The sequence below is a fragment of the Triplophysa rosa genome, linkage group LG12 (assembly GCF_024868665.1).
Source record: "Triplophysa rosa linkage group LG12, Trosa_1v2, whole genome shotgun sequence".
Taxonomy (NCBI): Eukaryota; Metazoa; Chordata; class Actinopteri; order Cypriniformes; family Nemacheilidae; genus Triplophysa; species Triplophysa rosa.
In genome coordinates, this window is record NC_079901.1 from 9,899,212 (window position 1) to 9,926,253 (window position 27,042).

The 27,042-nt window shown below is 40.5% G+C and overlaps 1 protein-coding gene across 5 annotated transcripts in view; it reads right to left on the reverse strand.

Moving 5' to 3' along the window:
- Nucleotides 1–26,814, reverse strand: part of ets1 (v-ets avian erythroblastosis virus E26 oncogene homolog 1) — a 40,857-nt gene extending 14,043 nt beyond the window's left edge. For 3 of the 5 annotated variants that reach the window (XM_057348145.1, XM_057348143.1, XM_057348142.1), the window contains exons 1-3: nucleotides 26,705–26,814; nucleotides 24,567–24,674; nucleotides 17,585–17,735 (exon numbers count right to left, since the gene is read on the reverse strand). In XM_057348145.1, coding sequence (XP_057204128.1) covers nucleotides 17,585–17,735; nucleotides 24,567–24,635 — 220 coding nt within the window. In that variant the 5' untranslated portion in view covers nucleotides 24,636–24,674; nucleotides 26,705–26,814. Of the gene's footprint in view, nucleotides 1–7,046; nucleotides 7,458–17,584; nucleotides 17,736–18,433; nucleotides 18,523–24,566; nucleotides 24,675–26,704 lie in introns of those variants that run through there. The other 2 variants (XM_057348146.1, XM_057348147.1) reach the window with 2 other exon arrangements.
- Between the last annotated feature and the right edge of the window lie 228 nt (nucleotides 26,815–27,042).

Consider the following 27,042-nt stretch of genomic DNA (forward strand, 5'->3'; position numbering starts at 1 on the left):
CTTTCACTCAGGTTCAGTCTGAACACGGCATGGACAAGGGTGGGGGATTCAGTAAGAGAAAGGCTTGTTCTGCCCACTGTTTAGATTTCCATCTGAAAGCATGCAGACCGGGCCGGGTCGAGACAGGAATAGTAGCGGCCCACGACTGAGCTCCCAAAGGCGGTGTCGAGCCTGTCCGACCCGCCGGGGTCACGCGTCGGGGGTCTCCCGCCCTGGAACACTGCTGCTATTCTTAGAGACCCGGCCACTGGGTGCCCTGGGTTCGCTGGATGGCCTCAAACACATATGCACAACATCACCATCGGTGAGTCACACACAGGACTCACATTGAGGATTGAAATCATAGTGGCTGTTTGACAAGAGAGGACAAAGAATGCATCCGTTCTGCAGTTACTCGTAACCACTTCAACACAAATGAAGTTCATGACTTCTTGACAAAAACTTGCATGCCATTCACATTGAAGCTCTTGCTCAGTTGTAAAGTTGTTGAATAAGTGAATAAAGATACAATATAATCTGGCATGATTGAAATGATGCCAGGGCCTAATTCTGCTGGTGAGAACAAAGTGCGTACCACTGCATTTTTACAAAATGCAACTGACTTCACTACCGCAACCTAGCTTTGATCTACAGTTTGCAATACACGTCGAGCTATGTATTAGATACGCAGTGCAATGCTTCTATGCATCTTGTAAAGAGAAGCAGAGGCGGCTTGCAACATGCAAATTGAGAGAGCGTAACAGCATTGCTGGAGTGAACACATTTAAGTCCTCCAGGCCATGGGCCCGCTTGGATCACTGCATCTTACACGCACTGTTTGGACTTCCGAACAAACAAATGCTGAACTTGACAAACAGTTTACGTTCTTTGCAACATTTCCCAATATAAACCTCCTCCAAATGTACCTGAAACTACAACACTTGAGGAGGGGAAAAAGACACGTGGATCTAAATGCATAGCAAGACATTTCTGATCAAAGCAAATTCATACACGGGCAGTCAGTCACGCCTGAGTTGAGTTTATGAGCAAGGAGCTTTCCAATTTGGGGAAATGAAGGAAGGAAAGTTCTGCATGCAATTAGCAAGCTAATGGCTAATGGTTTCTGCTATTGTGAAGCCAGTCGATGGCCAACAGATGCATTCTCTGTAAATGAATTCCCCACAGACCGCACTGTGTTTATGTATCGTGCCATACATTCCTGACTTGTTTTACAGTCGCTAATGTGGACATATTTTTTATGAGTTTGTTCAGAATTTGTGACCTTGAAACCCACGTGTATTTGAGTTCAATTGTAAATGGACCAATTACACAATTAACTGAATGCAGAATTAACTACCACATCCGTAGAAATAAAAAAGAGACCATGAGCCCGAAATAGATGAATGGAAGTCCAGAAATTGTTCAGAAATGCAACAGAACTTGTGTTCTTACGCATCTTCAAAGTGACTAATCCGAAACTTAATTTCAGTAAACATGAGAACATATTTCTATGGTGACCAGCTCAACATCAAATGTGTCTATAAACAGCAGAAGTTCACAGAGATTCACAGAAAAACAAAGCGACAGACCGATTTAACACGACTTCACGACTGGGTAAGAAAAAGTCTGATCCGCTAGAAACGGCCCCATGTGTTCATATTTCCTCACACACTCTCCAAGTGGGAGAAAACACTAACAGTGATCCCTGCCCTGCGGTTTTATGAGAAAGCAGCGAGTGAACAATGTCAAAGACAAGCCCTCATTATGACCGCCTTTTGGATTCGGTCCAGACACCTACACAGAACGCCTTTAACTGCTCTCGTCCCTAAATCGCCCGAGCAGAGCCTCTCTGTCAGAAATATGTAGATGGCCAGCAGAAGGTTGACCGAGAAAGAGTCCCAGCTGTGTCGGTTCCTCTGACTGCCAAGGATCATGTGCCTTCTATTCAGCTGCACATCAAGCAGAACTCACAAACAGACAATCTAGCTACAGCCAAACACCTGGACTTTCCTTACAGTAAAGCTTAAGGCCCAAACGACGTGATACCCTACGTAACCCGACCGGTGGCCAGGAGCATTCTTTCAAAACAGTTCCAATACAGGAACTCAAGCTCAAGAGGTGAGACAAAAATAGGATAATTACAAAAACAGTCATGGCAACTGAGTCCTAAAACAGGTGACTTGGTGAAAGCGCATACGCCGATGGGAGAGAAGAATCTGGGAACTGGTCTTCCACTGCCTCCCTGAGCTATAAGACTAATCCAGAACCAGTCAGGATGCTGCGTTGATCTCAAAACCAGACCCAACAGCACCCTCCGAAAGTTGAGAACACGCACGGTACATGGGAGACATCTGTAAAACAGCCAAGTGAAAAAACAGAGTGCCATGGAAAGAAAGGCACCGGTCCGGCTGGCTGGCTGGCTTACTCACCTCAAGGGCCTCCCACCACCCAGGAGGCGGTCTGGAGCCCACCAGAGAGCCTGGGATGGGCTAACGTCTTACGGGAGGAGGGGTGGGTGCTGTAGTCAGCTCGGCATGGGCTGTGACTCAGTAATTAGCCCTTAGCACGCGGGAGAAGACAGGGCTAGACAGACACCACATCAGGGGAGACCAGCAAGAGGAGACAAGAGCCCATGTGGCCCACAGACGAGAGACACATGGAACACAGGGGAGAAAATGGTGCTGTAAAACGTTGGAAAAAGACACCCTGGTTGTTATTTCTTCCCTGCTCTGGGACACGCTGTGTCTTTTGCTTTTGTTTTGGTCTTTTGAAGTTCAGAGAATCAGGGCCAGAGATAACCGTTCGCCACGACTTCAAACTTCAACAGCGAATTGGGTTGAGAAAGTTTTCAAAGAAAATATCTCTGACGTATCGCTCGGTCATTCTGACGCACGGAACGCTTCAGAAAGTGTCTGTTTGCGCTGTTTACGGCCAATACCTTGAACGAATAAAAGGTAGGACCTTCCGTCACCCTTTGATGACTAAGCTTTAAAAGGAACAATAAAAATGTGCGTCCACCAGAAAGAATTTCTGACAAGGGAGTCATTTAACCAATGGACATTCTGTCTCCGATCTAACAGTGTTTCATCTCAGCCCGGGGCACTGCAATATTTTCCATGGACATTCCCAGTCTGGTGAATCAATTCTGAGTGTCAAATATTAATCCTGCTACCTCTCAATGTTCAACACGCCCTACACCTCATGTCAGTGCATACTTTTCGTAGTGACTCGTGCCCTTTCGACAATCTATAAAAACTGTATTCAGACTGAGTCACTTGTTTGGCTACGTCAGATACCCACATCAGACCGACCTTGATTGCCCAGATCCATGTTTGCACAGCTGTCAGGTAGCAAGGCATGCACAGGCCTAGGGAAAATCAGAAGAGGCTGACATTACAGAAACCTTTTGCATGTATCCATTACGTAACAACGGGAATCCAGGATAGTATCTAGAAGCTTGCTGTGCACCACACCTGATAATGCACAGATTCTGCTTTACCCCGGCCTAGCAGGGGTTCGAGATGAGAGTGGAGCGTCTTAATCAGATAAAAGAGGGCAGCAGACAGCCCACCCAGTTGTCGAACATTCCTGTCACTCACTGAACACTGAACCCTGAGCAAGACACGAGTTGAGAGGGAGAAATAAAGAGAAAGGGAAGAGGCAAAGTTCTCATCGACGGCTATTTCTATATGGTTCTTTTACTAGGCACAAATGAGTGGGAGGGACCCCTGGCAGTCTCTCATGTTGTTGCTGACTCATTTCACTGTGCTAAGTAGTCTTTGGTCAAAGATGAAAGGAGTGGCCCCGTTGTCAAGCATTTTGACAACTCCCATTTCAAAGCACAGACTTCTGAAGATGCTGAGGGCTTCTGGCACAGCAGTGTTTGTTCTGTATAGAAAGTATTAGACGTTTAAATATTAAGATGGGTTTAGCGTTGACCCATAAGGCTGTTTAAACATCTGCAACTCCATAACTTGATTTAATCTTGGTCAATGACTTGTGGACTCTTTAGCAACTGACTAGTATATTCTGATGTTCATGTAAACACTTTTTGCTCCAGATCGGCAGTGCGTTCCCTTAAGAAAGAAAAATTATAGATGAGTTTTCCTTAAAGGAATAATTCACCTTCAAAGTAAAAATTATGTTAATCAGTCACACGACCTCTTGTCATTTCAAACTTGTATGACTATTTTTCTTCTGCAGAACGCAAAAAAAACATATTTTGAAGAATGTTGCTAACAGAAAACCGCTGGTAACCTTTGACTTGCATTGGTTTTGTGTACATTCAATAGCAGTCAAGAGGACCAGTGGTTTTTGCTTACCAACATTTTTCAAAATATCTTCTTTTGTGTTTTGCAGAAGAAAGAAAATCACACAGGTTTAAAATGACAACGAGTTGAGTAAATGATGACAGAATTATTATTTTGAAGTTGAACTATTCCTTTGATATCTCAATTATTTCGACAACAATATCATTAAATGGAGAGAGCAACAATGCTCTCAACAATGTCACAAACTGAGTTGAGAATTATAGATTATTGAAAATTTTAATATGAACTCAAACATTTTTCATCAATTTACCCAAATTCACATTTTTAACATTCTACATTTATTTAACATGTATTTCGACAATTGTCTACTTTTTATTTCTTCGACACAATTTTAATAGATACTAACTGAAACATACAGTAACTGAGAATGGCATCAAAGAGCAATAACATTTCTCTCTTTCAGTTTTTTTTTTCTTTGGTAAATAGAGATCATTTGAGCTACACACACAATCTCATTTAGCAACTCTATTAACAAATGCAAGCGTGTTTATTGACTGCCCGATTCTTGTGTAGCCCCCATTGTCCTCTCATGCACTACATGTCTTCTAGTTAAATCAGATAATCTCGACTGAACTCTAAACAACTTTTGTGTGACTCTTGATTGAATTCAACCATTCATCACTTCTGTATAAACACAGTCAAAAACGCAAAGGGGGGGGATTGGGGAGAGAGGGCTTATGTCTGTGCTAGCCGTTGTCTTCTCATGACACTGCTTGCTTGTCTTGATCTACGACCCAATACAAACTGGGATCAGGTGCTTAATGTCTACGGTCTCAACACATTTCCGACACACACACACACACACACACATGCTGGAAACTAAATTTGTGCCAGCTTGCAGAGCTCTATACTCCTACACACAAACACCATGTGTCGACCTGTCAAACGTACCCACAAGGTGCACATATCTATTTTTCAGGAAGACTGCAGCACCAGACCAGTAGTAAACATGTCTTACGAGAAGTTTACAGTCTTGAGCGGTGAGCTGCATTCACCCTGGCCTGAACACTTACGGATGACTGAACTCGAGGGAGCTCGTCTTGATAAATAGTTTTGCAAGATAGCGTTGTATTCTGGCAACCTCGCTGCACGTATAAGCACTTTTTAAACCATTTTTCCATGCGGGAGAAAGCCTGGCATGTGCGTTATTGCATTGTGTCTGTTGAAAAGTGTCAAAGCTTGTTCTTGCGAACGTGCCACGCTTAAGAGTCTGCATCTGTAAAGTCTGCAAAAGTGTGTGAGAAATAGAGCGTGCAAGTGTACATGTGCGAATATGTGAGCTCGGTAATGATTCATATAACATCTTACACGTCACACTGGAGTCATTAAACCTCAGGTTTAACTTTCGTTCTGACATGCTTGAAAAGGTGATTATTTTTTCCGTGATGTATTAACAGCTGGTGATGCTGTGTGTGTGTGTGTGTGTGTGTGTGTGTGTATATATGTAAGTGAGAGGTAGGGAGTTTGGAATGATGTGTGTATAGCCACCAGCTGTGGCTTGAGTCAGTCAGCATTTTATCATAGGGAAACTAGCAGCCACTGAACTCACCCTGTCCTTCCGGGCTAAACAAGAGGGTCATATTCTCATAGAGTGAAAGTACACCAGGACAAGGCATGCGCTAACATCCCACTCGCACACTCGCCATATTCCTGTCCACAGGAGTACACAGGAGGAGTGTGAGAGTGCTGACTGCATAACCAGCATGGCATCTTCCCTCCCTCCCTAAACCCTGGTCAGGCATGCGGCCCCTCCTGAGCAGGAATGGGTCAGTCAGCGGTGGGGGTTAATGGATGTGGTATGAATGGACAGTGAGACAGCATCACATCAAGCATCATACAGTTGAGACTGACCAACCATTTTTAGCCAAGAGGGAATATCCCTGCTTTGACATATTTGTTTGTATGTGTATGTGTATGTGTATGTGAGAGAGAGAGGGAGAACTATGACATTAAGCAACATATAACAGTGCTAGATCGCCAAAACATCTGCTTGAAGCGATGAAAAAAGATCTGCAAATACTAAAAACGTGTTCACAATAAAGGACGCAATGTTTTCGTACTCAATAAACTATAATAATGACTGGTAAAGTTCAAATGTGAAGCCGCTGGCCATGCATGAAATGACGCGACTGCACGAGAGCGCAAATGTCTGTCATGTCATCAGAGGCTGCGTGTGGCATCAACATCTGCTCGCTGTCAGACCCTCCACATGCACGCAATTATAACATTTTAACAACCCCAAAGTATATTTGAATAAAAATGTTTTCTAAAACAACACGTTGCATTTATTTCATTCAACTTTACAATACACGAGTGCGGTTTTACGCATGCATTTTATTTTTATCTGTACAAACGAGTGTAAATACAATACTATGCATACAGTACTTTACATTACAGTATTTAACGCAGATTGTTTGCATAACAAACATTAACGAAGTAGCCTACACATCTGGAGCGTCGAATATAGAGTAACATGAATATAAACATATGTTATAACGTTACCTGTCTGTACTTACAGACTAACGTTAGATCGACAACGCGTGTTTTACATCGATTTAAAGCAATGTTGTCGCTTGACACCAAAAGGCGTGTGTTTCTTACACTATTATTTTGACTTAAAAAAGGTTTTACGTATGCATGGTTTCAATATTCGCAAAAGTTACTCATAACTGAACAAGACACATTTTACACAACCAAACCGAGAATGAAAAACGAGAAAACGTCGCGTTTACTTACCGTCTAGTTTTTCGGATTTAATTATTGTTAACGGCTTCATGTCGACAGCTGCCGTCATGGTCACGCATTTAATGTCTAAAGTCTGTTTAAATGTCTCTGTGTTGTATGTGCTCCTCTAGGATAGTCCCAATCTCTTCTCCAAAGTCCGTATGTGTGCCTCAAGTCTCTCAGGATTTACACAGGTTTTCCCTTTAACACGATCCGATATCTGAAGTATTGATGTGTGTCCTTTCCTCGCTCTCTCTTTCTCTCTCTCCCTCTCTCTCCCTCTATATCTCAATCACTCGTTCATCGCCTCTCTTCTGTTTGTTAGCCCGGTCAGGGCGGATCTGTGTGCGGCGCGGAAGAGGCTGATCCCCGCTTGAAGGGGCGGTGTTACGCGCAGATTCACTACAATTCAATTACACACCACTCTGCTGTCGTACCCTCAGAGTTATGCCCTGTCTACTTTGATATCAACTCGACACGACAAAAACGCCGACTTGATCAGGACTAGGGGTGTAAACCTGCAGTAGCCTATACAGCTTTGTTGTTTATACATTTGTTTTTAGTTTTGCGTCGCTTTTTTGCGTAGGCACAGCGCCTCTGGCGGACAAATCCGACATTGTTTATGGTTGTTTGAGTATGTGAATTAAACAAATGAAAATTTAAAAATAAATCATTCCTAATCTAATTTATAAGTTAAAATAGTATAGTTAAGACAAAATGAATATCTCGCTAGTATCGTAAGCAATGTAGGCATAATAAAATGATACTTTTACTGAATATGAGCACTTTAACATCATTGTGTAGATCACTCTTTTGATAAAATAGCCATTGCCATCCTCAAAAAAACATGTTATGACATGGTTGCTGTGTTAATACCTTTATATAAACACAAAAAACTCCACCTAAATGTATTGTCACCATTTGTTAATATACTTGTGAGCTATAAAATGAAGTTGGTCAATTTTTGCCCACAATTGCCACTTGAACCATTGTGGGAACTTCCCAGTTGTTCGCTTCACTTACTGTCAGGAGTCTATTCAATACAGCAGAGCTGATGTTGGCAAAGAACACAATTACACAAAGAAACTGAGGTCACATCTTGTCCATTATCTGAGTGAACAGTCTTGAGCAATTTCTTCAGGCTAAGAAAAAGCACTAGTAAAAACGTTGCCTAACCCCACTGATGCAATCTGCTAAAAGTGTCATATCAGAGTATTAGTTCACAAACATCCATGTACTTGCTGTTCTTTGGAGATTTCAAAAGACGAGTTGACCTCCAAATGATGAATGCGACACACTTCGCACTCTCAAGGAAAGCTGCCCAGGGCAAGAAAACTATTCAGTCTATTTAAAAACACTGATAAACAGTGTAAGCCACTGGATCATGTTTTAGTATCTCATTCGTCTTTCTGAATTGCTGATGTTATGCTCAGTTTAACTCTGACTGAAGTGCTCCAATCTGCTTAAAGCTGCATGAGGAACAAAGGGGGATAAAAAGGCGCGTCTGCAAATGATCTGAAAGTAACGGGCGCTCTCATAACTTCAGTCCAACCCTCATAAACACCTCTGCGTGTTTCCTGCCCACCTTGACTAGATCAGTAAAAAATGAATAGCAGGATCTTCTCACCATACCATCCACAGCTCACTCCTGTAATAATCATAAAAGATGCTCATTAAGCGCTTTATAGACATTACAAATACGTAATGTACGTCAAATGTCAAAAAGTTAATTTATGGTTCATATATAATAGGCTTTTCACCATTAATATATGTTTCTCCTATGCTTTTAACACAAACAGATCAAATTCAGTTTTACAAATCGAATCACTCCGCTGATGGATTTAAGCGAAGATTTACTCGCATCTAAAAAGGTGCTGAATGGTAGCAGAGAGATAGGGCTGAGGGCCTGCCACTGCTCTAAGTTAATAAGCTGCCATGGTAACAGATTGCCTTTGCGATTTTCATGTGCTGATCAGTTTGTTTCCTAAGTGGCGCCCAGCGTTTTTGACAAGTGTGGGAACGGTTGCCTGAAACACTTAGCTACGTCACGACGGATCGTTGTGTTTCCGTAAAACTCATTTTGACCCGCCGTGTTTATCACGAAGAGAAAACTGGGTCCAAACGTGACCAGCGCAGGTCTCTGTATCCAGAATAACCCTATTAGCCGGGTCAATACTAAGCTACCTTACAGAGCAGCAGGTACGGCAGCACGCATCTCCAAATGGTGCCGGGAGCCAGCCTTATTGATTAGGTATAGATTTTTAAACAGGGATTCTACACAATGTCCATTAAGCTGTCTGGATAGTGTTTCATCTGACAGATATGAGCGATTATGGAAATGGCTGGGCCTTTATGGAGCTTCTGTGGTCGGAGCCCGTCAATGAGAGCCTGAAGGGGGAGGGCACATTAATGGAAGGAGGTGATGTCGGGGCTTCTCTCCCTTCTGTCAGTCAATCATTCACTCCTTCTCTCCACCCCCTCTCACTAATACTCTTTGTTTTAAGTCTTAATGAGCTCCTTGTACGTACTTTTAAAAGGAAAGACCAGGCTCCCTAGCGCCCAGAGGCGGCCATTAAGACTAATGGGGTTGCTGACTAATATCAGAGCCAGAGGTTGCTGAGTGGCTCTTTTTCTCCTTATAAGAATGGAGGCCTACGTCCAGCCTGCAGCCTGTCACGCTCTGTTCCTTTGATGCCATTTTACTAGTTTTACCTTTTTTCAGTCTATTAAATTTCACAATGGCTGTATTTGGAGTGACTTGATCCATGAATGTTTTCATTGTCTCAAAACTGGTTTCTGAAGTCTGCTAAAAATGCTGAATGTTCAGAAAAATGTAATGCTTTCTTTTTTTTCATTATGTTTGCAGACGGCAAAATCACAAAAACAGAACACCTTTGGTCTCAAATACCATTTTCCATATGATATACCATCACTGCGGCATGGCTCAAACAATATATCAGTGAATAAAGTTACGTTATACTCATCACAACTCACCGCAACATAAGTGGAAAATATCATAACGGTAATATTACATGTCCACACCATCTTGACTCAGCTACAACTGGTGTTGAGGTAATCGCAGGGTAATAGGATTTCTCAGAAACCCCTGTAAGTTATGTGAGCTCTTGGAACTATAAGAAATTCTGCACGGACACGGGGGAGTTTTGGTTTTGATTCACAAATTCGAAATTCATTCATTCTCCAACTTGGATCTCGAGCAACGTCTTATGTTGTTGACTCCCCAAAACAAGGAGTTTCCAGGATACAGCAAAGGAAAAACACATCTCGCTCCCGCGCTATGTCCCGTCACACTTACTGGAAGCATGTGTTTAGCCTCAGAACTGTTCATAGTTGTTTGGGAATTTACCCTGAGGAGAGGAACACGGCTGTGTTAAGAAGTTCATTATGCTTCAATCATGAAGCCACCCTCTCAGTCAGATACTGGTGCTGACACTGCTGACTTGCCTCCCTGATCTTCACAGTGCTGTTGTCATGGTTTCAACGGTTCAAATCAGGCTGGGTAAAGTATATGCATGACATTCTCTATCATGGTTACAGAAAGTTAAAGATGCAATCCGTAACTTTTGACTCTATGTCGCCATCTCTGTTTGAAACATAAAAATGCAGCTTACTTATTTTATGTGGATTAAAGTCTGTGAAATCGTTCATGACAGATAAACACATTGTGACGAGGGAGGCGGGACAAGAGCTGTGAGGGAACGACGCAGGGCCGGTGGCTCGAGTGATAATGAGTGTCAGCTGTGCATTACACCGGTCTCGCATCTCTCACAGAGTGCACATGCCTGTTTGTGGATAATCAAACACTTAACAAAAAATAGTACGCATTTGATTGTTTTCGCTCTTTTAATTTGATGGTCAGATATGTAAGTCAAATAATTATAAACTTACTGTTCTGAATATAAGTAAAGCTGCAGGTTTTAGATCGCAGCTTTAAATAAAAACAATAATATTTTATATATGCGTGTCTGTTTGTAGATAATCAATGTAACAAATACATAGTGATTGTTTTTGCTCTTTAAATTTGATGGACACAAATGTCACTCTAAAACACATTAATAAAAGTACTAAAATAAAAAAAACTTTGCACACAGTTCTTCTGTCTCCCAAAACATATAACACCTGCAGCCCCACAGCCATATACAGTAGCTCATACAATATGAGTGTGAATAGCATTACTTATTCTCATCAAAACGCACCACAACTCCAAAACACACCACAAATTCCAGTCCTAGAATCTTATCGAATGAGACGTCTTTTAAAAGTAATGATATATGACCAGAAGAAAACTTTACTGGTTTGTATTACTCCGCCACATGTTTGTTGAAACGATACTACATTAATACAGTTGTGATCACATTGTGCTGATATTTCTTTATTAAACAATGTAACGTTCACAGATCAACAAACACACACACACACGCACACACATCACGCAGACACATTTGTCTTTGTGTATTGATGGTGGAGGCTGTTTTGTGTGTGTGCTAAGAGAATAGTTAATGAGAATGGGGGTTTACCAATGGTGTCCCTGCCGAATCCATAGAAGGGAGGGGGCTTGGTTCAATAATGGCTAAGTTCTGTCTTATCAATTAGCACAGCTAAAAAGGACATCTCTCTCGTCCATTAGCTCCACCACGTGTCTGCTATTCACCCATTGTGTGGCAAATTAAATTACATCCCTCCATCACGCCCTCTCTCCTCCTCCCCTCTCTAAGCATATGCATCCCAGTCTTTCTCTCTTGTACACACACATATACTCTCACACACACACGCACGCACACACACTAACAAAGTAGGCAAATCCTTTGCCTTCACTAACAGCAGGCCACAGTGCTGCTGTACGTCAGTCCATTGATCTGAGAGGTCAGAGGCCTTAAGTCTCTATGAATCCAACAATTACTGTAGGAATGCCAAGATACACAGATGGACTGAATCAATGATCCAAAAATAAATCATTATTATCCACGTATTGCAGCTGTTGTTGTAAACCTGTATGCTGTTTGTGTATCTGCAAAATATGAAAGAGACTTGAGGAGTCTTCCATGTAATGACAAGCTCCAAAATAGATATACAATATTAAAGGTCCAGTGTGTCATTTTTTGGAGGATTTACTGACAGAAATTTAATATAATTTACATAACTATGTGTTCAGAGGTGTATAAAGACCTTACATAATGAAGCGTTATGTTTTTATTATCTTAGAATGAGCTATTTCTATCTACAATCACCGCGGGTCCTCTTACATAGAATTCACCATGTTGTTTCTACAGTAGCCCTAAACAGACAAACTGCTCTACGCTCGACCTGATTTTGCCAAGTGGTTGATGTCCTCAGGACAACATATTTTGTTGACCTAAGGACAACATTTTTATAAATAAAACCTAAACCCACACCAAACCCCAACCCTAACCATAACTTACCCCTAAAATCAGAGGGAAATCATAAGTGAAAAACAATGGTCTAGAAGCACCTAATCCTGGTTGGAAGATTAAATTTAAAATAAACTGTAAACTTATTTCTGAAATCTGATTGGTTGATTTAAATGTTGTCCCAGGGTAAACATGATGTTGCCCTAAGGATATCAACCACTTGGCAAAAACAGGAGAGCCCTGCTGCTCTACAGAGCTTGTTTTGTAAATACGTTATCTCCTTCAGCAAAGAAGCGAAAATGTGATGACATCTTAGTCCTGTGTCAGCCCCCGTAGTCCTTCGAAAGGGAGGGGTGAGCGGTGGAGCAAGTCATTGGTTGCAATTCGCAACCTCACTGGTAGATGCCGCTAAAAACTCCACACTGCTCCTTTAAAGCACCATTGTTATAGCATATTCCAGATTTTTTAAAACATTGCATTACATTGTATTACTGTTGCTGGAAGTTTTGCATCAAAAACATCAAACTCACATTATGGAGTTTGACAGAAAGGAGAATAGTCACTTTGGGCTGCACTATTTCTTTAATTTTGTACATTCTGAATTTCCTGAAAAGGTTCTGCTTGTGAAACTGTTGCCTATGAATTTGATTTTGTAATATCATTTTACACGGATTGCCTTTTACGAAAACCGTAATGAAGAAATACATTTATTTGAAGAGGAACTAAAGTTTCGACATTTGACTTTGCTAAGTAGAGCTGCAGTTCTAAACTTTCACTCATGCGCACTTACCGCTAAAAATTCTCTCTCTCTCTCTCGCGCTCTATCTGTGTGTTTCTCTCTCTCTCTTGTTTTGTTTTACAGTTGGGGGAAGTGTGTGCAGAACTGATTAGCATCACTGTTTCCTCCTTTCCCATAACCCCCAGACCCTCGCCAGTCATCTGTTTATTTTAACCCAGAAAAAATGGGCCTTGGCCCGCGAGGACGTGCCCCTCATCAGAGACAGAACTCTCCCCCAAACGCACACACATCTATATACAAAGATACAGATTCAGCCTTCTCACACACGAACACAAACTGCAAGGTGCTTGTGCACAACACCATCTTATGTGTGTAGACCCATACGCACTCTTCATTATTAGAACTGCAATTTCCCTTCCATTCAGCTGTCCAGTTGTCAAATCACCTATCATAAAACGTAAGCCAGCGGTCCCAGAGCTCCATAACACAGCTGTCAATGTGCTGCTGTTGGGCGTGTGTGTTTAAAGAGTTGATGTGGGCGTCCACAGCGTTTGTGTGAATCAAAAGGATGGAGATGTGGGAATGTGTAGTTTGAAATGTGTCTGAGAGGGATGTTCTGTATTTGTATTTGTGTGTGTGTAAATGGTGCAATGAAACACTGTAAATGTGTATGTTTTGTGAACTAGACTGCGTGGAATTTTTCTGGCAAGCAGGATTGACATTCAGCGTTCCCCTAGATGGCAAATAATTCAAATGAATAGCAAAAAGAGAGATTTTTCTTGTTCATTGGATCTCAACATTGTCTCAAACTGTATTCAGCATTGGTAATATATCAAAAACTGCAAAGAAAAAAGTGCAATTATAGGAATTGTTCACCTTTAAAATTTAAATTCTGTCATTATTTTCACGTCCTATTCTCATTTCAAAGCTGTATGATTTTCTTTCTTCTGCAGAACACAAAAGAAGAAATTTCGAAAAATGTTGTTAACAGGAAACAGTTGTTCCCCATTGACTTGCATTGGTTTTGTGTCCATACAATAGAAGTCAATGGGGACCAACGGTTTTTGGTTAAAAACATTCTTCAAAATACCTTCTTCTGTGTTTTGCAGAAGAAAGGAACTCACACACGGAGTGTGTCAGACAAATTATACTGTGCATGTCAAGTAATAAACACAGCTTCTTTTGTCGATTTTGTAGAACTAAGAATTCATACACAAACAAATCATTATTTCTTTCTGATGGACTTCTGGAGCAACAACGTGTGACACACTCTAGAAAACTGACACAAGCTTTTCTACTCCACATGTAGGTCCCATATGTGTAATGCACAAAAGCCGTTTACAGCCCGTCTCTGGTTTAACTGCCGGCACCTGCGCCTACAGCCTACAGATGTGAGACAGGTACAGCTATGCGGAACGGTGCACCAATGCCAAGCTGTCTGAAGCATGTGGGCGTTTGCGCGTGTCTGTGTGCATTATGGTGTGTCGCACGTCATGTTTCACAGCACACCTGCGAACCGAAGGGCGACCCAATTTTCCATAAGTTTGGAGCGTGCGTGTTGTTTTAGCTCATGGAGACAAATTCAACCTCGTCATATGCAGGAATATGGCACTGATTAATTAAGTGTCTTAAGTCAGGCTATTAAAGCTAATATGGGAGGTTTTCGCATGCGATTGGTTTGGATGGAAAAGGTCAGAGGAAGAAGTGACCTAAGTCGAAACATCAACAAAGCCAAATCGTAGAGTCAAAGGAATTCTATGGAGAGCCTGTCTACTCATTGGAAAGTAGGAGGAACGACGTTTAGTCACATCTTTCCGAAATATTTTGCTGTCGTCAAAATGACGGAAAAAGAGATGTCGTTGTGAACCAAAAACAGAGTTGACAGCGTTGAATTAACATTTAAAGGGATAGTTTCATTCACAATTTGTCCAGTCGTCCTATGTTCGACCCACACCTGTGGACACGTGCAGCTTTAACACTGTTTGGTCCATGAAGGCATAAAAGGCATAGTTCACCCAAAAATAATAATTCTGCCATCATTCCCTCTTGTCATTTCAAACCTGCATGACTTTTCTTCTTCTGCAGAACACAAAAGAAGATATTTTAAAAAAGGTTGGTAACCGAACAGTGACGTATTCTATTGCATGGACACAAAACCAATTGAAGTCAAGGGGTACCGCCGTTGTTTGGTTACCAACATTCTTCAAAATATCTTCTTTTGTGTCCTGCAGAAGAAAGTCATACGGGTTTGAAATGACGAGAGAGGGAGCAAATCATTTTTGGGTGAACTATCACTTCAACTTCATGGACCAAACAGTGTTGAATCTGCACGTGGCCACTGGTGTGGGTCGAACAGAGCACGACTGGGCGATTGTGCGACTGATTGTTGTATAAAGCAAGTGGTGGCAAAGTAAAAACAATACAAAGTTGTGAAACGTTGAGCTATATGTACAGTAAATGCAATGTATGCACAAAAGGTGGCAGGCAATCGCTAAAAAAGTCTTTTCAGTATAATACCTTTTTTTTACAAGTTTCACATGCAATTTGGATGCTTTCAATTTGGCTTTTAAGCTGTGAGTGGGTTAACAAAACTATACTTGTTAAAATGCATTTTTCATCTGCAATTACTATTACTTTATTAATAGTGTACTGATGGTCAGCAATCTCAGACCATGCTGAAGACAACAACCCTTGCTATACATTTTACAAAGCATCACTTTTTAGGTGAAAAAAAGCGTATTATTAACAGTCAAGCTTTTTGTTATTGACGTATAAGGTCAAAGTTAGACTAACCGCTTTATATGAGAACTTCTGGGTAACGGGAGGGCGTCCCGTTTCAGTCTGACTAACATCTGTAGCAGTCCAACGGTTTTTAGGTGCGGTGGCTTGAGTGACAGTTCAAGAGTCTGTTTTGAGGTTACCGTCTCGCACAGGCAAGCTCTTTCACTACTTTACACATGACTCTGCCTCACCCGTGACTAAAGCAACAACTGAAACAAAGCAATCCGTTACCCGAATTGTTTCATCTCTGGATTCTGCTGTGTGTCTGACGGTTTACCTCGAGACTGAGTACTTAAAAAGAGTCTCTCTTAGAAACCAGGCATCTAACCTCCTAAACACATGGCGCATCAGATTAAATAAAACATGAAACATTAGATTATCCACAGCGCTCACCCCACACAACACCTCGGAGTAAAAAGTTCAGAAGGTCGATTTTTTCCATTTTACATTGTTTGTGGTGCAACCTAAGCAGGCGAAGCTGGAGGCCTTTGGTGATCGTCTCCAGCAACAAACATCAGCAAATCCCATCAAACCCGACCCGGCCCGGTTCCCCTCGCAATCCCCCAAGGGGCCCCGAGGCTTGGGAAAACGATGGCCGCTGCTGAGGCCATGCGCCCTTGGACCCTCGTGGCCTTGTGTCCTGCGTGGAGGTGTAAACCGAGAACTGGTGCCAACGCTGGATTAACTCCAACACAAACACATTTATACACATTCTGTACGTTCATGGCGCATGTCGCTGGTGTTTCCATATATCATTCTGTAAAGCAGGGAGGCTGATGTCAAAACTGGGTGGAATGTTCTCATTTTGAATAAACATAAAAAAAATTGTCCTGGACGAAAAAATGCAGAGCACGCAGCTGCCTCCCCCATCTCGCATCACACACAAATAAAAACACACACATACTTAAACATACTGTGAGTGTGGCAGAGAAAACATTGTTCTCTGGGGAATTAATGGGGACATTGACCCTAAAGAGATGCCTTTACCAGATGCCTTGTAGTTTCCTCCTCCTCAAAAATGAAAGAGGTTGTGTACATATGTACGTTTCAGTCACACACAAAAATGTGTGCTTTACGCCAAATGGCCCTGAACTTTACATTGTGTTAGAGGAGTATTGACCTTTACTAGATCGGGCATTTAACTTGCACATTTTTTCGCATTAAACTCGAATGTCTATTTCATGATGCATTTCAGAGTCAAACAACATATCAGAATCATACTTAAAACATGCAATAAAAAACATTTGGGGTTATTGAGTTTTCATTTTTGGAAAAAAATTTACTAATGAAACTTTTAGAATTTACTAAAAGAAAAATATTCGATACAAAGCAGACAAAATGATAGTGCATTGATCAGCCCATGACTTTTGTTTGCACATTAAAATTCTCTCCAAAATTTACTCACTCTCATCCAAAAAGAGACTTGAAGACAAAAAAAATGTCCAAAAAGGACATACAGACATCTTAACTGTAATCCATGGATTAATAAATATTTTTGTGTTCAGATGAAGAAAGAATTCAGATAGATCTGGGATGTCATGAGGGTGAACAAATGATGAAAAAAAAGAATTTTGTTTGAACTATTCCTTTAAGCCCCCGGATAGAACAAAAAAATCCATCCTAACACTGTGATGTCTTACCGTTGGGGCTGTACTCTGGTCCATTGGGCACCTCCTGTAGGGTGATGTGATGGGCGTACAGGTGTCTGGCTGGTGCTGGGTTTTGTGGGTGGCAAACTGCAGGAGGCTGCATCTGTGGTACCATAGTAACTGCCATCCCACCACTTGGCCTCTACAACAGCAAAACAAAACACTTGACATCCACTAGCCGCTATGACATCTTTTAAAGATGATGCACAGAGGCAACTGTAAGTAACATAGTTAAGGTTGACTTAGACCAAAAAGTGCAAACATGACTTGTTCGAGCATCCTTAACAGCCTGACACAGCAACACTGTCTCTGGTGTTAGTTTAAAACAGGACTATTTGACTATTGCAAATAAACCTTTTTTAAAATTATATTCTGTCTAATTATACTGAACCAAATGTTGCACACATCCTTCATCCAGGCATCCAAATTTAAGTTTGGAAAACAAAAAACTGTGACATTGGCTGCTGGTTGGTGAGACATTACAAAGTAAAAGTGCTTTTTTCTTATTTCAAAATATTACAAATTAATGATCAGAACACTTTCGGGGCAGTTTACTATGTACACGAGCTGAAATATTCTTAGAATTTGGTTTTACGCCCTTGTTGGTGTTTTAATGACAACATGCATCTCCTGTCCTTTAATAAAACAAATAAAAACAAGTACAGCTTTTATTATGGTTTCATACAGTATATTTGAAGTTCATATGGTTATATTTTGATAATGCTATGCATTTTCATTAGTGCAATAGTGCTATAGTGTTTTAAATACATATCTGGGAACTTTGTTTTGATCTGTCAAAGGTCTTTTGTCATCCTTGGGGTTTCATTCATGACCGCTCACCACCAATAAGCAGCAAACGCTCAGTCTTCTACATATGAAATTCCCTGAGGCGGCTCGGGTTTCTGTTGAATTGAAGCACTTGAGAAGCATTTTTGATTCTTTTGATCTCGGTGGGACTCTGACGTCAGGCCAGGAGAGGGGAAGTCAGACATTCAGAAGAAAGAGAGAGAAAGAACGTTGCTGAGTCAGCTGGTTTCTTAACAACGTTTACTACTCAAAACTTAAAAAAGCTGAATTGTTTAGGAAGTGATCAAGAATCAGCCTTTGCCTTGTGTGTGTTACTAAATAAGAGTGAGTTAACAAGAGAAAAGAAATAAAAACAAACAAATGTTTGCTCTGAGCTGCAGTGTTTTAGCCACTCAATATCTCAATATTCTCCATTGTGATTTTTGTACAGGCCGAACAGATTCACAAACAGTTCTTAATCTGCAGGATGTTTTCTGAATACAGCCTCTGAGCCCCATTCTTAGGGAAAATACTTCATACAAAAAACGGTTTCTCACAGATAAAGGTCCATTGAAACACCCAAATCAACTTCCTTTGGCCAATAGCACATGCCATCACATGTTATTGTGTAGAAGATTGTGTGTACAGTAAACAGACATTGTCCTTGGGTTGTTGACAGTCTCGGTAAACTTCTTGAAAAGAATGTTTTAGATTTATGAAACAATTTAATTTTTGTGAGCAAGGCATTAAGTGATTCAGTTTGAGAGATTATTGTGCATTCTTGAATTCGCTCTGATATGCGATCTGTAGTCACACACATTCTGTGAAGCGCAGGGCACAGGAACAGGTTAACTGATACAGTATCTGCATCTTTGTGGTAAATAAATCAGCATTACTGCTGTGCTTGCACATGATACTGCTCGAGATTTATCTGTCTAAATCGTTATCTTTCTGAAAAAAAGAAGACGCTGCATGCTTTGATGAGATTTATCAAGCACAAAAGTGTTGAGCATAAGAAAAGAGTTTGACGTGTGCCTTTTGACGGGCCTGCGACTGGTTCATAAGAGCACCACTCTTGCTCTTTATAGATAATGCCAATTAAAGCTAAAAGTCAAGAAAGAAGTCTTGTATTCAAAGAAAGAGTCAGGTCTAAAAGTAATTATTCACTTCATGTCTTTTGAACTTTCTGACTTTCTGTTTCTGAATTATTTATAGCAAAATGCATTGATCAACATCTATCCATCCACAGGTCATTTTTAAAAGGTTTTAATGTTTTTTTATTATCTTTGTCACTTTTTTATTTATTTTGTGAGTATATGGATGATCCTATGACAATATTTTATGCAAAGCAATTATTTCAATAAAGTGCTTTGAAAGTTAATTGCTTTTATGATTCTTTTTGTCTATGTAAACGCCTAATAGTAAGTTTACATGATACCGATTTTTTTGTTTCTGTTCATTCACGTACACATGACACCGTTGTTAAAATGACCAAGATGTGCAAAAATGAAGAAAAACAAAAAACGCTGCATTATGCATGCCAGGCCAGTAGTTGGCGATGTAAAGAAACATGCATACAGACTGAACACGAAATATGCATGCGCATGCTGTCAATCTTTCACTGTTTAAACAGAAATGACAATGTCGTTGTTTTAAAAAAACCTTTAACCCTGTATGTGTTTTCAGTCCACCAAAGCAGCCCCAAAATGTGTTTTAAACAAAAAGCCAAAACAAAAGTTTTCCATTTTTTGTTGAAAACGTTGTTTTGTAAACAGCCTGTAAAAGAAGCCCTTGGTCACCATCCACTTTCACTATTTAGACCGTTTCATTGGACGCGCGTCTGGACTGCAGTTAACTAGTCTGTGTTTGGCTATAGTGTCTAATAATATAACTATTTATATTTTATTTTATTTATGTTAATATTAATTTGTATTATTATTTTTTGTATAATGATTGTATTAAATAAACAATTTGTCGAATTTTGTCGTATGTTCATTTTATTAAATAAACATTTTGTTGAATGGGTTCTGAAGTTTGGTCGCATTTAAAGAAACCGTATGGTACATTGACATCTAGCGGTTGAGCTTGGCATCGCAGTCTAAATTCAAAATATCGGAGAGACAAGTTTAGCCAAGTAATGGTTCTTCTCGGTTTCTTTTGCTTGTTATCAGAAATAATCTACACAGGCACTCTATTGTTTGTGAATGTGTATCGGAAGTTGAGCTCAGCCCACAAACGCGCGCATGCGCAGTAACGTTTGTTTATGTTGTAATTTTGAAACCATCTATAGAAGGCAAAAGTTAATGCATGATATTCTGCTAAACTGGTTTGGAACAACATAACGGTGAGTACCCCCTAAATAATGGGGGTTTTCATTTTTCATTTTTGGGTGAACCGGCACGTTAACACCCCACAGGCTGCGAAAGGTAAAGACAAAAGAGAAAATAAAGTGACACTGTATTATACTTCTAAAGTTTTCAAAGGTTGACAACAGATTTGTCATCTCGAGTGTTTCTGGTGACAGAAGCCCCGGGTATCTGAGCTACTGTCTGTCTCCAGGCCTGTTCTTAGTAAAGGGGAGGCGTCTGCAGCCTGACTGACTGCCCATCTGATAAAGCCTGCTGTTGAGGCAAGCCTGTGATTATCAACCAAGACCTGGCAGCAGCTTTATAGAGCTGTAGTCGTTGTAGTGGCAGTGATGGGGGGGTTGGTTGCGCTGGGAGATCATAGGTTAGTCTGAAGCTTCGCTAGTGGGGTCATGGGGAACGGAGAGAGATATAGATGGTTGTTGAGGGAGATATAGAGGAAGTAGGGAGGACGGCAGTTGGATTTATGGGGTCCCGTCCGATTCAAAGAGCGTTGCCACTCCGTCCCCCATCCTCATGGCTGAAACAGGGAGCCAGAATGTCTGATGATGAGCGGAAAATTAGCAGAGCAACACGATTTGCGCTTTTTGACATCCAATCAAAGAGGACCAAATGCGATGCGTTTCGAGAGTCGTGTTCCGTGATGAAGTGGGGTTCACATAACCCTCTCGAGCTGCCCTTAAGAAAAATTAAGTGTGCCGTGTCAACAGACGTACTTCAGTCAGAACAACAACAACACCAGGCAATCTTGTTCTGTTAGACTTCGGTGCTAATAATCTACTTGATGACACAGACGAACATCTATCTATCTCGCTTCCTCTGGTCTCCTCATCTTTAGTTCACGAGAGAGAGAGCGAGAGAGAGGTGGAGGAGGAGGTGATAAGATCAGAGAATGTTTTTTTCTTCTTCAGTACATGTAAATTAATGAACCGGGAGGAAAGCCCCCTCCACGTAGCCTTTGACCGTGGTTGGAGACAAGCGTACAGTCATCTCGATTTCAAAAGCCACGGAGGCCACCTGAGCAGATTAGTTGAACGGTGAGTTCCTGCATGAGGAGGCCGGGTCGGGTGCGGATTAGCATGCGACCCTTTCCGTCTCGAAGACTAACAGCCCTGTCTGTGCATACTGATGCCTAAATGTCCTCCCTGAATCTTTATTAGACACCTTTCATTCTGAACTCACCTGCGTGGAATCCCAATATGCTCTGCCTGACTTCTCTCTTCGGCAGGACTGCTAACATGTTCCTTTTTTTACCGACCCAACAAACAACCTTGACCCCAAGATAATGCGTGTGAGGGATTAAACGAGGTTAATGTTTTGTCTTAAAAGATTCACATTATAATTTTTTTCCTTTTTTCTTTCGATTTGAGACATGAGCGTTTCTCCGAGCATTCTGTGTCCAATGTTTGGCATCCAGGGCGGTTTGGTGTCATTTCTGGGTTCAGATCATTTTAATACCACTGAAATCACATTGACATCCACATTTACATCTTATGCATTGTAAAACCGCACACTGCTCAGATAACAGAATTTAAACGCAACCTTCAGATGCAATGAACATGATGAAAGAGCCTGAAGATAACACTATGTTACTTTTTTTTATTTTTATAATTGTATTTCGCTATAATTTTTACTGTTTCTTTATGAAGTTTAACATGCTGAATACGAATATCACATTATTTTTTTACCATCGACAGTGCTCACAAAAAACAAAAAAATATTTTCACACATTTGTACATTTCTGTATTATTACTCGTACCCATAAATAACAAGCTACTGGCATAACACTGAGCTCAAAACAAATGTTTAACATAACAGTTACTAAAATTGAGTTGTCCAAAACTTCAGAAGTGTACATTTGATCGTTTTTGTCTTTTATGACTAATACTGAACTCACAAACTGAGAACCCATCGCTTCCTCCCACCTTCCCTGTGCTACAGATTTTTTTTTTTTTTTTTTTTTTTTTTTTTGTAAATTTTTTTTTCAAATATGTGAACATTTTATTTATTTGCAATATACCTATATATCGTAATTAATGATATATGCTCAAAATGTATTTGAGCTAAATACTATACACTAAAACATTGATGCTACTTGAAAATACTACCACAAATACCACAATAATTTCCTCCACAGAATTGTACAAGAACTATAAAAAGTTTTTTTCACTATTTTTTACACTTCTTGTGTTCTTGTGAGCGGAAGCAAAACAAAGCATTAAGCAAAGTAGAATAAGGATTTTTGCCACTGTTATATTGCAAATTTAAAATAAGCGTGTTTGAATTTCATGCAGAGAACTGCAGTTAAAGGGATCAAATGACATGGTTAAAACGAATATTATCGTTTGTTTTAGATGTAATGCAATGTGTATACGCTATTTAAGGTTAAAAAACGCTGTATTTTCCACATACTGTATCTCGTCTTTGCCCCGCCTCTCTGAAACGCGCAGATTTTTTACAAAGCTCATCGCTCTGAAAGGCAAGGTGTGCTATGATTGGCCAGTTCACCAGTGCGTAGTGATTGGTCGAATACTGCAAGCGTGTGACGGAAATGTAACGCCTCTTACCATATTCGGAACATCAGGTTCCAAAGCAATTGTACTGACAGGTGATAAATTGTCATCTGTGCTTTCCTTATCATTTCGAGCCCGAATCTGATCCGGAAAATTAAAATGATAAAGCCGATATGTCAACTTTGCCAGCGCGACTTGAGCAGAATGTAAACGATTGGTAACGTTTTTAAAAAATATATTATGTTAAATAGTTAAACACTATAGCTAACTGTTTTACCTTTTATATACGATGTTATAAAGATTTGCCGTTAGTGATCAACCAGTGTTACGCCATGTCTCATCGCGACTCAACAAAGACAATAAACTCCATAATAAACACGACATTTGTTGCCTCTAGTTGGAACATAATTACTGATTATTAGGACTTATGTTGTCTTTTTTCACGTTGCGCGTGTGTCTGCATTTGCAGATCACAAACACACGAGAAACTAAACTCGCGTTAGTCCGTAACAAAGTCTTTTACAATTAAAATATCTTTACAGGCTGTGAATCTGAAGTGCCAGACTGTCCTTGTGAAGTTGTAATGGTTGGAATTGCCCCACTTTTTAACCAAAGCTTTCGTGCACAGTCGGCCTTGATCTCTCTCAGGTTCATGAAACAATCATCTGTGAAATGCGCTGCACACACTTGAATATTCGGATTGTACTGTTCTGGAACAGTATTGTAAATAAAATGTAACCATTCGTTTTTAGTTGTCTCATCTTTTGGAAGGGCAAACAAAGAGGCTTTCTCTTCGCAACGAAACACACAGCGTCTCCACGACATGGCTGTGGCGGCGACGATACAATGAGATTTACAACTACGCTCACCTTACTTGCGTATAGATTTAGGTGGTCTTAGTCAAGTCATACCACGAAATGACGTAGATTTGTGGGGGTGTGGTTACACGAGGCGTTTCAGGCAGGTCTGGGTGAGCATTCGCTTTTAGATAGAATGCATCTTTTGTTCTGACACTTTAATTTTTGCAATTTTACGTGTCTAATACATGCATGGGCAACTTATAACATACCAAAGACACATAAAAACATGTACTCGCGCCTTATGACCCCTTTAACACATCCCATGCACTTATCTATCTTAAATTGAATTACCATGCAAACCATGCTTGTGATACGCAAAACCTACCGACCCTCGCTCAACCGTCAACTTGATGGAGGGATGTGTTTTCACTTGCTGCCTTGCACATGGCCAGTGGGGCAGCTTAGGCCAAACAGATGTGATTTATAGTGGAAGGTGGAGGGGTCTTACCATTGCACCCAGACAGTTGGGCGGTTGAAGAGTCTGATAGGAGGAAACTGGATCCAAGTAGTAACTCATTCTACAAGCTGTTGCTGGAACCGCTGCAGCGATGGAAGCCTGTGGACAAAAGACACAAACACATGGCCACACTGGAGGTAAGGTGGGTGAGGGCACGGACCTCAATCAATCAGACACTGTTTATCCTGGAGACAAGACTCCTGCAGGCGGTTAACCTGGATTTGTAATAACCTGTCACTCAGATATATAAATGACATTGGATGAACCAAAACAAGCAGAAGGGCGGGACCTGATGGTAGAGTGATAGCGTTCAACAGGGGCTGTATATCGCAATGTTACTGCAATGTTGCTTAAGTGTGTATTAACCGACCGCTGTGCAACACATCAGATCATTTAAAGAACAGTCACTGCATTTTAAATTTACATGACTATGACTTTACATGACTTTACATGACTTAAAGTATATGGATGGAAGCTTTTTTTTACTATTTCCAATATTAAATGGTTGAAAGATGAGTTGATAGATATTTATGTTTGGAAATCATGCAGCGTGGTAAAATACCAATTGTGTAATGTAACTGAAGGAATTTATTAGATTTAAATGTCACTGTTTATAACACAAATTCAATTAAATGCTTAAAAAACAGAACATGTTGGCTGTTTTAGTCGTAAATATAATTGTTAAATATAAGTATCACTATTTCATAGTAGTAAAAATAACTCTTTTTTTTTTACATTTTAAGGACTAACTTTGAGTGATGTTAGCCCAGGTAAATTTCACCGACATGATACGATGGTGATGTCAGCTCAGGTGAAAAACATAGCCTGATATCCCAAAATATTAGCACATAATTCATGACACAGATGGTGTAGGCCAAATGTACATTCTTTTGTTTGTTAAAGTGATGAACGTGAAAATTCTTTCATTATTTACTCACTCTCTTGTTTTTTCAAACCTGTATGACCTTTCTTCCGCAGAACACAAAAGAAGATATTTTGAAGAAAGTTGGTAGCGCCGGCACCCATTCACTTCTTTTGTATGGACACAAAACCAATGCAAGTCATGGGGTGCCGGTTAACAACATTCTTCAAAATATCTTCTTTTGTGTTCAGCAAGCAACATTAATAAGAAGACAGTGTTAAATAATAAAACAATATTAAATATCAAAACTTAATAGTACAGTATAAAAGTTCAGTTTCTTTGGAAACGGTCCAATGCCTGGTTTCTGCCCAACCCCTCCCCTTCTACCCCCCTACTCATTCTGTCAGTGTCCTCTTACTGCCATGCCTTTATCACTGTTTACTAGAGCAGCCATTAGCAGAGGGAGCTGGAGCCCAGCTGTGAGGATTCTGTTTCTGGAAGAAGTTCATGACGCGTACACGGACAGGCAGGGCAACGACTGAGGATTCACCTAAAACAGAAACTTGTGTGTGTGTGTGTGTGTGTGTGTGTGTGTGCGTGCGTGTGTGCGTGCGTGCGTGCGTGCGTGCGTGTGTGTGTGTGTGTGTAAGAGAGATAGTGAACATCTTGAAGTGCTTAGAGAGTGTGGCAACTGATGTTACACTCAGTCAAAGGTTGAGGTGGCTGTTACAGATGAATCTTCCAGAGGTTAGCAAAACAGTCTCTCATTCCACAGAATGAATATGTATTGCACGGTCAGAATAGCAAATTAAGAACAGCGTTTGATGAATAGTAATAAAACAGTTTGTAATTTCAATGTAAACTATTTTTGTAGTCACAATAACATTTTAACATCTAAATTTAATACATCTATTAAGTTAATGTAAGATTTTCTGACACGTAATAATGAAATAGGCTACATAATGGATTTAAAAACTCCACCTCTGAAAAGTGGAAAAGTTGCAAAACGTTTAAAAACATTTTTGTCAGAGAACAAAATGTTCTTTCATCATTATTAAAATATCCATTCAAATTCTTGATGCTGAGTAAGTTTTTGGGCGTCAGAATAACGGCGCGATTCATCCTGATCCAAACAGAAAGTTCAAAGCCAAGCGCTCCAGCGGAGCACCGCCAGTGCCTGCTCGTTTTACGCGCTCGGAAATTGCTCACTTGAACCATTTTCTACTGCAGACAAATCGACAAAGTAATCAAATAAACTTTCCCTTACCGTTATTTCGCTGATACGCTGAAGGTTGTTTGCGGTGAGCTGTCAGCTGGTGTGTGTACCTGGCTCGTCTTAGGAGAGGAAGGATAAAGCGCACTTGCCGGAGTCCCACCCTCCCCAATTACAGCGCTTCACTCCAAAACCCATTCAAGACTTTCCACATCAAACAAGTGTCCAGTGACTGATCTGGGAACAACGTCATGAGATCAGAAGATTGTAGCCTACTAGTATCTTTAATAATAAATAATAATATATTTTCTTATCTTTTCTTTAAAAAAATTAATTGTGAATATTAATTATTTTTATTATTATTTGTATTGTGAAAAATATAGAATGATAGA